General features: G+C 38.8%; 2 protein-coding genes across 4 annotated transcripts in view; one reads left to right on the forward strand and one right to left on the reverse strand.

Moving 5' to 3' along the window:
• The window catches only part of LOC139750181 (uncharacterized), a 66,750-nt gene that overhangs the window by 24,472 nt on the left and 26,891 nt on the right, over window positions 1-15,387 (forward strand). The window lies entirely within an intron of this gene.
• Window positions 5,629-15,387, reverse strand: part of pum (pumilio) — a 522,382-nt gene continuing 512,623 nt past the window's right edge. For all 3 annotated transcript variants that reach the window (XM_071664569.1, XM_071664578.1, XM_071664577.1), the window contains one exon: window positions 5,629-15,235. In XM_071664569.1, the coding sequence (XP_071520670.1) occupies window positions 15,150-15,235 (86 nt within the window). In that variant the 3' untranslated portion in view covers window positions 5,629-15,149. The remainder of the gene's footprint in view (window positions 15,236-15,387) is intronic.

Here is a 15,387-nt window from a genome sequence, read left to right on the forward strand (position 1 = left end):
TGACACATATATCCTCTTGGTCAATCTTTCCTCACTCATTCTCTCCGTGTGACCAAACCATTTCCAAACACCTTCTTCTGCTCTCTCAACCACACTCTTTTTATTACCACACATCTCTCTTACCCTTACATTACTTACTCGATCAAACCACCTCACACCACATATTGTCCTCAAAAATCTCATTTCCAATACATCCACCCTCCTCGGCACAACTCTATCTATAGCCCACGCCTCGCAACCATATAACATTGTTGGAACCACTATTCCTTCAAACATACCCATTTTTGCTTTTCAAGATAATGTTCTCGACTTCCACACATTCTTCAACGCTTCCAGAACTTTCGTCCCCTTCCCCACCCTGTGATTCACTTCTGCTTCCATGGTTCTATCCACTGCCAAAACCACTCCCAGATATCTAAAACACTTCACTTCCTCGTTTTTGTACTTACCTCCCAGTTTACTTGTCCCTCAACCCTACTGTACCTAATAACCTTGCTCTTATTCACATTTACACTCAGCTTTCTTCTTTCACACACTTTACCAAACTCAAGTCACCAGCTTCTGCAGTTTCTCACATGAATCAGCCACCAGCACTGTATCATCACCAAACAACAACTGACTCACTTCCCAAGCTCTCTCATCCACAACATACTGCATACTTGCCCCTCTTTCCAAAACTCTTGCATTCACCTCCCTAACAACCCCATCCATAAACAAATTAAACAACCATGGAGACATCACAAACCCCTGCCACAAACCAACATTCACTGAGAACCAATCACTTTCCTCTCTTTCTACACGTACACATGCGTTACATCCTCGATAAAAATTTTCACTGCTTCTAACAACTTGCTTCCCACACCATATATTCTTAATACCTTCCACAGAGCATCTCTGTCAACTATATCATATGCCTTCTCCAGACTCATAAATGCTACATACAAATCCATTTGCTTTTCTAAGTATTTCTCACATACATTCTTCAAAGCAAACACCTGATCCACTGATCCACACATCCTCTACCACTTCTGAAACCCTTGATTCAGTGGACTAATAGGAAGAGGGGGTGGCCATTAATGCCAAAAAAGTCCATTAAATCAGTGTAACCTATGGGCCATTTTTTAACACAATATACAATTCACATGCTTTCTTTTAACTCCTCTGTCACTTGATACCATTTTGAATTATAAGGATTGCAAAATTATTTAAAGTTAGTTATCTATACATAGCCTGACCATATGGTAGCTTGAGGCAGAAACAAAGTGAGTATGCACCATGCTACCCAAAGCAAGTGTAATAAGAAATGTGCACAGTGCAGCATTTGAGATTTTTAGAATAATTATGAATTATTATTTATTAATAAATTATTATTTGCCCGGTCCATTAAATCCGATATATATAGGGGTCCGTAAAATGTAGGGTTTACTGTAATGTAAGTAATAGAAATTTGGGGGTTTTGTTATTAATAAGACAGTATCTAATATTATACTAGTGAAAAACTACAGTATACACATACCAGGAAATGTAAAATACTGTCGTATACATTTGAACAGTGGACTGTGGTAATGAATCAATAATTCCAAAGCCTACATTTACTGCTGCTCCTGAATTCCCTGCTCATGCTGATGGAGTGGAAGGAGATGAGTGGAAGTTACTAGGAAAGGGGTCATCTGGGTCATTGGATGTAATTGTGGAAGTAGAGGCAATGGTCGAGTGAGTTCAATTATTACTTCACTAAATGTTGATGGCTAGTCTTACTTATGAGGGTCATTTTTCTTCAAAATGAAATTATCATATATTTGACTTTCATTTTCTTCTTGTGGTGGATTTGTTTATAGCACCTAATGTCAGGTAGAACACTTTGGGCTACCTCTGAACTTTATTCTGTTTGGGTTATCCTTGTAAAATATAGTGAGAGCATGCTTTTTGCATGTTGCTGGCAACACTACACCACTATGGTGATCACATCATTGTAAACTTAAGCCCTCGTAAATTAAGAAAAAGTGTAAATGGGCTTTGCATGTTATTCTGAAAATGATGTGCCCTCGTAAACTAAAAGATAGTGTAAATGGACCTTACATGTTATTCTAAAAATGATGTAAATTAAAAACACTTAAATTGAGAGGTCTCTGTCTGTACTCTGGGCCTTTGCATGTATCACAAGCATGCTGATGGGGAAATTTTCATGAGTTTAATGTCCACTCCATATGCTCAACATTTGCTCCATAATTGAACTTCAGGAATATGAGGTCTTCTATGCACTGATTAATGTTTCAGTCTTGGCACTCTCCCTGATCTCTGTACTGTCTCTCACTTACTCCATAAGGTACATTTGCCAAGTCCAAGAGAATGCTTGATATCAGCTGCTCTTTCGCCTCTTTAATAAAATTTAAGTACATCCATCTTTACGTCAGAGGTGATGATCAGGTTATTCCTAAGTTAAGCCTACATAATTTTAAAAAGGTGTAAATGGAGAGTGTGTTATTCAAAAAATGTGTAGATCAAATTGTTCAAATACGTTTAAGTGGAGAGATACCTGTATGGGTGACAGGCATATGTGAAAGTTTTCAAGCTATGAAGGGAGATCATGGGTAAGTGGCAGAATCAAACATCTGCTGGAAAATTCAAATGAGAACGGGAATCATTACGTCACTAATTGATGATAATAGGAGTGATGCAGGGTAGGCATGTAAGGATAGGGATAAGTGGAAACTTTTTTGCTGTGGCCACCTGTCGATGGGAGTTCCTGAAGGGAATGGACATCAGAGATATAGATAGACAGGAGTGAATCATGCATCATTAATTTATAACAAAACCAGTGTAAGGGTTGAAGGACTAATTGAGGTGGATGGTAAAAGAAACATGCTATTGATATTGCAGGGTTAAAGGTAAGGGGAGAGCTTTATGTTACAAAACGTTACAAGAGGGAATGGAAAAAGTAAGTGCTTGAATTGGAGAATAACATAACTGAAACTACTGGAGGAAGCATAAAACTTTGAATGAGTACTCTGTGCCTGGATGAAGATTGTAATTGTTGCACAGTTTTAAGGTAATAGGGAGTGAAACATTATAAGAATTATAAAGAAATAAGTCTGCTTGGCATAGTTTGCTAAGTAAGATGTTGAGCAAATGGGAGCGTTAATGGTGATTGGAATGGTTGGTTGAAGTAAATCTGTTGTGCGTTATGTAATGCCACTATAGTAGGTTTCTTCAGTTGATGGACCTTTACATGAAATATTAGGGAAATGTGGGTACTAGTGTACTGCAGAACAAGTGGTGAAACAATGGAAATTACCATAGTTGGATGCAAGTGGTATTGTTCTGTTAGCCACATTAGAGAAGATGAGATGGGTGGATTGGTGGGTAACTTTGATGAAGTGTATGGGATGCTGTTGTTAAATGCATGTTAGTGTAAAGAGCTGGTGTGTCACAATATAGTCAGAGCATTGAAAATCTGGAAGTTGTGCATGATTGATGCATTTGACAAGTTCAGTAAGGGTGGTAGTGGTAAACTGAAGTTTAAAGTACTTTACTGTCATCTCATCTTGAAAGAAAATAAAAAAGCTGACAAGCCCAGAAATGATAGTCAAACAGTGTGCATGGTAGTAGAGAAAAACAGTATTGGTAACTGGGTAAGACAGGTGATGAGCTCAGGTGCTAGTTCATCATACTGGATAAAATCTCAGGTACTTATCTAACAATGCCCTAGTCTTTACCCTCCACTCATATATGTACATTTATTTATCATACTTAGTTGCTGTCTCCTGCGTTAGCAAGGTAGTGCAGGGAAACAGACGAAAGAATGGCCCAACCCATCCACATACACATGTATATACATAAACGCCCACACACACACACATATACATACCAATACATTTCAACGTATACATACATATACATAGACATATACATATATACATTTGTACACATCCACACTTGCTACCTTCATCCATTCCTGTCACCATCCTGCCACACATGAAATGGCATCCCCCCTCCCCCCATGTGAGTAAGCGCTAGAAAAAGACAACAAAGGCCACATTCGTTCACACTCAAGTCTCTAGCTGTCATTTGTAATGCACTGAAACCACAGTTCCTTTTCCACATCCAGGCCCCACAAAACTTTCCATTTTTTACCCTAGATGCTTCACATGCTCTGGTTCAATCCATTGACAGCACGTCGGCCCCGGTATACCACATCGTTCCAGTTCACTCTATTCCTTGCACGCCTCTCACCCTCCTGTATGTTCAGGCCCTGATCCCTTAAGAATTTTTTTTGCATTCCAGCCTTCCACCTCCAATTTGGTCTCCCACTTCTTGTTTTGTCCACCTCTGGCACATATATCCTCTTTGTCAACCTTTCCTCACTCATTCTCTGTATGTCCATACCATTTCAGTGCAATCTTTTCTGCTCTCTCTCAACCACACTCTTTTTATTACCACACATCTCTCTTACCCTTTCATTACTTACTTGATCAAACTACCTCACACCACATATTGTCCTTAAACATTTCATTTCCAACACATCCACCCTCACCCGTACCACCCTATCTATAGCCCATGCCTTGCAACCATGTTGTTGGAATAACTACTTCAAACATACCCATTTTTGTTTTCTGAGCTGACGTTGTCTCCTTCAACACATTCTTCATCACTTCCAAAACCTTTGACCCCTCCCCCACCCTGTGACTCATTTCCGCTTCCACGGTTCCTGTCACTGCTCAGTTGACTCTCAGATATCGAAAACACATCACTTCCTTCAATTTTTCTCCACTCAAACTTACATACCAATTAACTTGTCCCTCAACCCTACTGAATCTAGTAACCTTGCTCTTATTCTCATTTACTCAGCTTTCTCCTTTCACATACTTCTAAGCTCAGTCACCAACATATGCAGTTTGTCACTTAAATCAGCCACCAGTGTTGTATCATTGGCGAACAACTGACTCACTTCCTAGGCCCTCATCCCCAACAGACTGCATACTCACCCCTCTTCAGAACTTGTATTTACCTCCCTAAACGCCCCATCCATTCTCAAATTAAGACATCCATGGGGACATCACCCCTGCTTGCAGACTGACCTTCACTGGGAACCAATCACTCTCCTCTCTTCCTACTTCTACACATGCCTTACAGCCTTCAAAAAATTTCACTGCTTCTAGCAGCTTACTTCCCTTCCACACCATATACTCTTACAGACTTTCCACAAAGCATCTCCATCAACCGTATCAAATCCCTTCTCCAGATCCATAAGTGCTACATACAAATCCATCTGTTTTTTTAAGTATTTCTGCTCCACAATATATTGGAAAGGATCAAAATTTAGTGCGTGATCAAGTATGAATCCATGGGGAAATGAAACACGTTAAGTTCCTAAGTGCACTTTTCTGTAATAATCGAATCATGAGGGGAGTATAAGGAAGGAATACAGCAGTCAGTAGATATACAATGAAGAGACATATCTAGGACGCCATTTGGTAAACAAGTGACTATCCTTGCATGCCTTTCACCTTCCTGTATGTTCAGGCCCTGAATGCTCAAGATAGGTTGATATATATTTATTATCCTCAACATCATTCATTAAGAGGCAAAATTTTGTTAGTTATATGCAAATAAGGAAATTAAAATCCATTTCACATTACAGAAAGTTTATTAATGGAGTAGACCATTACATATGATACAGCATGTACATCACAGAACTGATAAATTGGTGAAAAGTTAGAACGCTGGGCTGGTCACACAACAAGTCCAGAAATAAAAGAAAAGGAGAGCTAAAATAACAAACAAAAAGAAAGGGAATAAGTGGGATGACTGAAAATCTTTCATAGCAACTGACATGTTGAAAACCCAAAGGGACTTAAAATCTTCACGAAGAAAATGTGGGAAATACAAAGGGCAAAGTTTGTCCAATGCATATATATATATATAGTGTAAGAGAATCTGGGAAGTATGTAAAGATAAAACGAAAAAAATGATCCTGCTCATGTTTACAATCATACAAGATTGTATAGCAGCACCTTCAAGGAGCTGCAACCAGCCCGCGCCAGCCCACATGGTTTGTGGTTGGCCAAGCCCCACCCTTCTCACAGAACACCCTCTCCATTCTGCCGTTCTCCACGCTCCTCGCTAACAAGCAGTAGTGGCAAGGCACTGTCTCTTGATCTTCATGTGGTATTCATACTAGGTTTAGTCTGAAACTGATCTACTACTGATATTCAGAAAAAGGAGATTTCATTGGTACAAGTGATGTAAAAGCTGTAGATTTACTGTTTATACTAATAATTACTGAGAACTGGAGCAAGGAAACTAGTTTGTGTCTACAACTTGCAGGATTCACGTGATCCAGGCCAAAAGGGGTAGCAATGAGAGCCCTAAGTTATTGTGGGATGGCCGGGGATAACGGCAGAGGAGAAGAGCACAGAGAAGGGTTACTTAGGCCAAGCCACACCTCCACCCTGGCCAGTAACAGTAACAATTCTAGAAACAATGCTGGCAGAGGATAGCTAACTGGAGCGGTTGGCCATCAGACTGTTCACCTTTCCACACTGGGTAGAAAAACCTCGGGTGTTCAAATGGAATGCATCACTCCATTTTATACATATTGTATAAGATACATTTTTACATATAATACAGTTGAAAACATCCTACGTACACGCTAGTGTGGCCTGGATGACAAAGGTTCAGCATTAGGCTTAAGGGACTGTTTCCCTGAATTGGCAACAGTGGACATAAATAAATTTGTTCATTAACATGAAATGCAAAACAACTACTGTAGTTTGGGGACAGGGAGGTAGAAAACAGTAAAGAAGAAAGTGGCTAAGAGGAGAGAAAGAAGGGCACAACTTATGAAAAGTGGGGAGTAAATAAAGAAAAATATAAAAAATTGGGAAAGAGTATTAGAAAAAGGTTAAGGGGCAGTACTTAAATGATGAATGGTAGACACAAGTGATAACAAAAAGAAAAAAAGTGGGGAAGACAAGATGAATAGGGTTAGAAAATCCAAAAATATAGACATCCTTTGGTCATATATATATATATATATATATTTTTCATGCACATTCGCCATTTCCCACATTAGCGAGGTAGTGTTATAGGACTCCACCTGCCTAAGATGATGATGACAGCAAAAAGTCACCTTTAAAAGAGATGTATATCTCAGTTGATGAAAGATCACAGTCTCGTCAGAGAACTTGCTTCAAGTGCATCAATCTTGTCCGTGCTACTGAATGTACTACAGCCTTGAAGCTCTTGGAAATGGGGTCCTGGGGTAATATTCATACATGCTTGACATTTCCATCATAAGCAAGGTAGAGCCAAGAACAGGTGACAGTCTTAGAGAGAAAAATCCTCACATGGCTCCTTAGTCTCTTCTTTCTTTTGGTAAGTAATACCCTCTCCCACCCCTCAGTTGCCTTCTATGACATGTAGAGAATACTTGGATGATGCTGTTTCCTGTGGGGCGAGGTGGTGTTGGGAATGGAAGAAGGCAAGCAAGTATGAATATGTACGTGTTGTTTATGTTGATATGTATATGTAAGAGTATCTGTGTATACAAGTGGATGGGTCTTTCTTCGTGTGTAATTTAAACTCCTCTGACAAGTGATTACACCTCATACAAGATGTTAACTTCATAAAGGTGATGAGTATGGAACAGTCAATGTATGGGAAGTAGTTCTTATGAAAACCTTGTCCAAAAGAAGTCAACTAAGCCCCAGCTTTTGCAGAGAGTGCTACCTCAAATATGAAGTAACACCATAAAGAGGTCCTGGTGTTACATAGTAATAATACAGTATTAATGAGGTTGTCCACGATTCAAATTTACTGGTGAACTGAGTACTAATTTGTAAATTGTGCACCAGAATTATATATTCTGGTGGACTATTCACATCTGTTGTTTCTCTAGAAACTATGGTATGCTTATATATATATATATATATATATATATATATATATATATATATATATATATATATATATATATATATCCCTGTGGATAGGGTACTGCCCACATATTCCTTGTGTGTCATAGAAGGTGACTAATAGGGGAGGGAGCAGAGGCTGGAAATCCTCCCCTCCTGGTTTACTTTTCCAAAAGAAGGAACTTCAGCAAAAGGGGGCCAAGCGAGGATTTTTCTCTTTAAGGCTCAGTCACCTGTTCTTGATGTTACCTTGCTGGCATGGGAGGCGAAAATGTATGAAATATACTTTATTTATTATATTGATCGCCATTTCCCGTGTCAGTGAGGCAGTGCCAGGAAGCAGACGAAGAATGGGGCCCATCCACTCATACACACACACACACATATATGTATATATATACACCCATACACGCACATATACATATCAACATATACATACGCATACAAATACATACATACGCATGTACATATTCATACTTGCTTCCCTTCATCCATTCCAGGCGCTACCTTGCCCCACAGGAAACAGCAATGAGAGAAGGGATATGACAAGGTTGATAGAGATGCTTTGTGGAAGGTCTTAAGAGTATATGGTGCGGAAGGTAAGTTGCTAGAAGCAGTGAAAAGTTTTTATCAAGGATGTAAGGCATGTGTATGTGAAGGAAGAGAGGAGAATGACTGGGTTCCCAGTGAAGGTTGGTCTGTGGCAGAGGTGTGTGATGTCTCCATGGTTGTTTAATTTGTTTATGGATGGGGTGATTCAGGAGGAAAATGCAAGTTTTGGAAAATGTGGCCTTTCTTCATCTGTTCCTGGCAACACCTTGCTGATGTGGGAAATACTGGACATGTATGGAAGAGAAAATGAATATACATATAAATGTATTTATATATTTTCCTACTTGTTTGCTTTTCCTGTGTTAGCGAGGTAGCGCTTTAGGAAGGACGCACCAAGAACAAAGGATGGCCGCATTTGCTCACATCCACTCTTTAAGCTGTTATGTGTGAGGCAGGAGTAAGCTGCTCATTTCTAACTGAAAATGGTGGTTGAATATGGTGGTACAGAATGAGTGGTCTAGTGTTGTTGCTGCACTTGTTGTGGTGGAATTTTATTGAAGGGGTCTGTGCAAATGAGTATTTGTGGTTGCTGGGTAGCCAGTAACATTTCTTAGAGCCCGATTTTGTCGTTTGGTTTTTTTTTATCTGCTTTTAAGAGGGTGGACAACCAAGCAGGTGAGGCATAGTTTTGGGCAGAGCAAATGAATTATGTGTACAAGATGCTAAAGGATTCATTTTCTTGTCTAAATGTGGTATCAGAAAAACCATGGAGAGGTCTGTGGATGTGGGCTCTAGTTTTGGTAGATTATATATGATGGTTAGAGAATGGATGTGAGCAAATTAGGGCATTTCTTCGTTCCTGGCACTGCCTTGCTATGCTCTTGCCTCCCAGGACTTCTTCAACTTTAAGGATGTGCATCATCTGGGAACAGGGAAAGGTGGGATCATTTGGGATAAGGTCCTTGACAGTGCCATATTCTTTTCCATCAGCAGATGACTTTTTAACTGCAGTTATTACTTGCTGGAGGAGTCTGAACACACATATATGTATATACACTTTTATACTTGTTTCCCAAGTAGAAAGGTAGTGCCAGGAACACACACACAATAGCCCTTCTCTGCTCACATCCACTATCGTGTATAATAATTCATTATACATGCATGATCAAAATTTATATTTTAACTCTAGAACCCTCTTCATGGGGCTCCAGGAGCTTCTAGGCTGTGCATCATGCAGGCTCAGGCGAAGATGCATTAATCCAGGGTGAAAATGGCAATATTGCTGTACTTTTTTCTGTCCACTGACAGTAATGTAGCCTTGTCAAAGGTGACTTCTTGCTCATGGCAAAGGGAATTCACTAACATGTATAAATACATATGTACACAATATGTATATTCATATATGTATATTTTTATAAACATACTTTTCCCGCCTTAGCGAGGTAGCATCAAGAATATAACAAGTGTTATTTGCACACGTTCACTTGTCATGTATACCTTTACCGTTCTGCTCCAGAAGCCCCATCTATGGGGCTCCCTTAGCATTCAGGAAGCCAGCCTTATCCATCCAGCATAGCAGTGATGCTTTGTGCATGTCTGTGAGAGGCAAGTGTATGACTGTTTAGTAGTGTTCTATGTCTTCAGTATAATGTTAGGTATAATGTGTGAAGCATTTGGGGAAAGCATGGACAGGTCTGTGGGGCCTGATTGTAACCAGGGAGCTTTAGTTTTGGTGCATTAAGGAATGGATGAGCAGATATGGCCTTTCTTTGTCTGTTCCTGGTGCTAACTTGCTAACATAGGAATTGGCAATTATGAAATTTATATACACGCATAAATACATTGACTATAATATAAATATATATGGTCTAGGTGCATTGCACGATAGCTATAGAATGGATGTGAGCGAATGTGATTTTTTTCTGTCTGTCCCTGGCACTATCCCAATTATATGATATATGGTAATCAAGTATGAATATAAATGTATATATATTCAGAGTGAATTAGAAGGATGTTGTATACAAGGGTAGACATGATGTCAGTGATCTAAGCAAGAGCATGTAAAGCAGCCTGAGGGAACCACAGAAAAGACTGTGGAGCATAGTTGTGGTTTTGGTGAACTGCAAATGACAGCTAGGGAATCGATGCGAGTGAGTGCAGCCTTTCTTCATCTGTTCTTGGCACTACCTTGGTAACATGGGAAATGGTGAACAAGTACAAAAATACATATATATGTATGTTTTCATACATGCTCACCATTTACTGCATTTGTTAAGACTGCCAAAAACAGGCCATATTTATTCACATTTACTCTGTCTGTCAAGTATAACGCACCAAAACTAGAGCATATATACTTTCATACTTGGTCGCCATTTCTCCGCATTAGCAAGGTAGTGCCATATGTGCGAGCGTGTGTCTAGAAAGGTGATATATGAATTACAGAGCTACGTTTGATGAGAGTTTTGGGTGACTTGCATGGAAGAGCAGTGTTGGGGTGGTGGGGAAATGCACAAAGCATCATGTTCGGAAGAACAATGTGTCTTGAGAAGTGGTAGAGGATGTGTGGATCATGTGTCTGCTTTGAAGATGGGTGAGATATATATTTGCATATGGCATTTATGGTTCTAAAGAAAGCATATGGTCAGGTTGACCAAGATGCTTTGTGGAAGGTGTTATAAATATATGGTGTGGGAGGAAAGTTATTAGCAGCAGAGGAGTTATTATCAAGAGAGTAAGGCACGTGCATAAAGACAGAGAGGAGGGTGAGTGGTCTTAAATTTGGGTGAGAAACTACAGAATTTGGTTTCTGGGAAATGAGAAAGTTAAGAATATATGTAAATAAAAGCAAAATTATTTGAATTTGGACTGAAGAGAAACAGGTTGGTTGTGGCATGTGTTTGAATGGGGAGAACTTGGGGAAAGTGAAAAGTTTTAGATATTGAAAAGTGGGTATAACAGTGAATGTAATAATGGGAGATGAAGCTTGTCAGAGTATGAGTAAGGGCATGAAGGTTCTGGGGAAATTAAGGAATGGCTGGAAAGTGAGGCAAGAGGGCAAAGATGGACATATTTGAGGGTATAGTGGTCCAGATAGTGTTGTATGGATGTGGGCATGGGCTATGGGGCAGCATATATGAAAAAGAGGAAAATGAAATGAAATGATTAAGTACAGTAAATGGTGTGAGGGCAGTTGACCTAGTGAGAAATGACAGTAAAAGAGAGGTGTGGTAATAAAAAGAGTATGGTTGAAAAAGCTGAAGAGGATGTATTGAAATGGTTTGTACATATGAAAAGAATGAGTGAGGAAAGGCTGACAAAGAGGATACATGTGTCAAAAGAGGAGGGGACATGAAGGTGAAGACCAAATTGGAAATAGAAGGATGGAGTGGAAATGGTTTTGGATGCTTGAAGCCTGATCATGTAGGAGAATGTTAGTGAATCGGAGATTCAGTGGGCAACATGCTGTCAGTGTGCTGAACCAAGGCATATGAAGCATATGGGGGAGCTGTGGTTTCAAGTCACTACACATGACAGCTAGAGAACGGATGAGAGAGGCCTTCCTTTATTCCCAGCACTAGTTCGCTAACATAAGAAATGGCGAACAAGTATGAATGAAAAAGAAAATTAAACATATATAATATATATATATATCTCCCCAAGCAACACGATAAATAACAGTTTCAAGAACCACAGGAATTGCCATGTCATGGGGAAGCAAGCCCAGCAGCCAATTAGCACACCTCTAGGCTAACTACACTAATACAAACAATACAAAAATTACACGAAACTGTTTAATAACTGCTAATATCAACAGACATGGTGCAAACACTTCAACATTAAGAGTTTAATGTGAAGTCTGAATAAGATTACATAGTTTGGATGAATACATGAACACAATAAAACCCTTCAGAGAGAAGCTAGTGCCAAAAATTGGATAAAAGGACCATGTCCGTCTACATCTAAGGCAAACAAAGGTTACAAATATGAAAATGTACATAGATGTACAGTTTATGACCACTGGCTCCCTTAATCAACTTTGAATTCAAATTGATATAGATAAAATGACATATTTCATCCATTTAATTTCATAACCAAGGAGCCAGTTTGGAGGAGAGAGCATTTCCATGGAGAAGTGTGAAAATGTTTGATTTTGTTTTTGTCTACTTAGACCTAAGGCATATTGAAACTGTGAATATGAACTATGAGTGAAGACCCAAACCAAGATGGCAGACTATAAGCAAGGCAAAAAGGACCAAAATTTTTACATTTCACACCTTCCCCGCAGGAACTGTGAGATCAAGACAGTAAATATTACACCAACTACTGTTAGCTTAGGACATATACAAAATACAGTTTACAAGAAAATTACATCTACATATGCAATATACAACTATTGCTTAACAGGCAGGTACAGGCCAAGCTAAGATCTTGCTTCATAATCAATATGTACAATTTACTATACAGCAGTAACACAGCTCAGAAGTATATCACCATGTGCTCTGTACAATATGGAGTTTACAAAAGGTACATGTTCCAAATGTACACATTAGCATTTTTCTGTACACTAATTTATTACAAAATGTTACAAGCCAGAATATTGGCCTCACAAAAAAATTCAATAATATTCACAAATTTACAATTTGACAATATTAGGTCTTTTGGCAAGGGCAGGAGTTCTACAGTATAAACACATGGGCCTGTTCCAGCCTGCAAGAGCTCAAGTACAGGGATACAAAGATACAAGATTAACAGATATTAACACTGCTTCTTATACTCATACACCAACAAAACACATACCAATGCATTCAAGCAATTGGGTTCAGTGTATATGCAGGTCCAAGAGAATTTCAGCAGGATAGTAGTTATAGCCCCTTAGTTGGGCTATTTGGGTCTGGTGGCCAGCTACAGAAGTAAGGGAGGAGAAACAACTGAAATGTACATAGTCTAATGTTGGTGAAAAGGCTTATATCCACCTCCCTATTCTCCTGTTTGCCAACCCCAAGGAGTGCACTGCAAAGGACAAGCTCACAATCCTTACGAGGAGTTGCAGCAGTCATATGGGATCTTTAAAATGCAGTGTAAGTGCCAGTGTCCTAATGGTTTGCAGCTGGTGAGACAAAAGGTTGGTGAGTGTTTGAAAATTTTTACAATGTTTGATGATCCAGACACCAGTCTCCTAACACACAGGCATGACTTGCCAAAATTGTGCCTGATTCAGTGGTGGTATTGTATTATCACACTGACATTACAAACACACAAACAAGTAAGAAAATATAGAATATTCAACTGTACAGATTTACAGTAATGCCCAATATTACATATTGAAATTGATTTATATATACCAGTTGATACAATGTACATCAAATTTTACAATGCACTAGGCCGAGATGACCCATTGGCTGGACGAGGGCAGAGTCCCGTACCGTTACCGGGACACGGGCCAGGGCAGGCACCTCCCACATCATCCACTTTACAACACCAACAACTTTCATTGTGGTCTTTGAAGTGTAGCAAGCAACAACAGTTATTATTGGATCCTTGTCTTGTCTTACAGACTGGTTTCTAACAGCTCCAACCTGACTACACCTGTGCTTACTGATCTACAGTGTGTGAGTGCCAGATAATGGGAACATATAATCCTTGTTTCATCTTTAACTCTTGTGTTCAGATATGGGGTGCCTTCCATGCTCTGCTGTAATCACTTGAGAAGTACCATGTTTGCTCTACTGAGGCAAACATGGCTTCTAAATACTAACATTACACACCACTACTAATATGAAAGAAAGAGCAATACAATGTTAGGTAACAACATTTACCAATTGGGTAAAAAGTGGCAAACAGGTATATTTCTAAGATTCAAATTTGATATATATGGGAAAAGCTCACTACAGCAAAATCATGCAAGTAGCCACAAGCCCACAATAATGAATAACATGCTCTATCACACTACAAGAGCCTAGCTGAATAGTTACTATGCATTAAGGGCACACCAAAATAAGTCTGAATTAACATTAATTTCTTTTCAATGGTTTTTGAATTGTTACAGCAAAAAAAATCATATATCAAATGTCACAAAAAGAAAAATTCCATCATTCTGATGACCTGAGAGGTCAAGGTAGAGAGAGTTTGTTACCTTCAAATTTGCAATGCAAGATAATCTTGTCAATATTATTAACTTCAATATAAATAAAATCAGGAAGAAAACTATGATGTCCACTTCTCAAATTCACAATTTGAATTCAAATCAAAAGATTTAGTCCTCCTAGATTTTTACAGCGTAAAAATAACTAGGAACTCAATGTTTTTTACAAATCTATTACCTCCATCTAAGGTTTCACTCACAGGAAAAAAAAAAAATTAAATCCCCTGCATTACATGAAATCAGTTTTCACTGATTATAATCCTTCATAATGTTTTAAATTTGATCAAACCTTTTAAGTTAAATCCCATTAATAATTAAGACTTTTAAGAGAAAATAATACATATACACATCAGATCATGTATAATGAAAAACATCACTAAAGCTAGCCTATGTGCTTCACACCACTGACAGTTTCTTAAAAGATAAACTGCGTGCTCAAAAATCTTCATAATTTCCTCTAAAACAGGTTGTTTTCTTTTCTTCTTTTCTCTGGAACAGTGGCATGTGGCAAGTGGTGGTAGAGCTAGGGTAAGGGCAGCTTAGAGGGGACTTGTCATGCTGGCACCCATAGTGTCAGGGGCATTCTTTATGAAGTACTTCTCCAACTTGGCTAAAATGTGTTTACCTGTAAAGTAAAAACAGTTCTATAATGCAGATATAAGAATATGATATAGAATGAAAATAACCCTTAAATTAAAGTAGATATAAACATCCAAATTTAATTTCATTACAATGACATCTTTTTTCTCCAATGTAATTACACCACCCATACCCATA

Source organism: Panulirus ornatus, chromosome 9, assembly GCF_036320965.1.
Source record: "Panulirus ornatus isolate Po-2019 chromosome 9, ASM3632096v1, whole genome shotgun sequence".
Classification (NCBI taxonomy): Eukaryota; Metazoa; Arthropoda; class Malacostraca; order Decapoda; family Palinuridae; genus Panulirus; species Panulirus ornatus.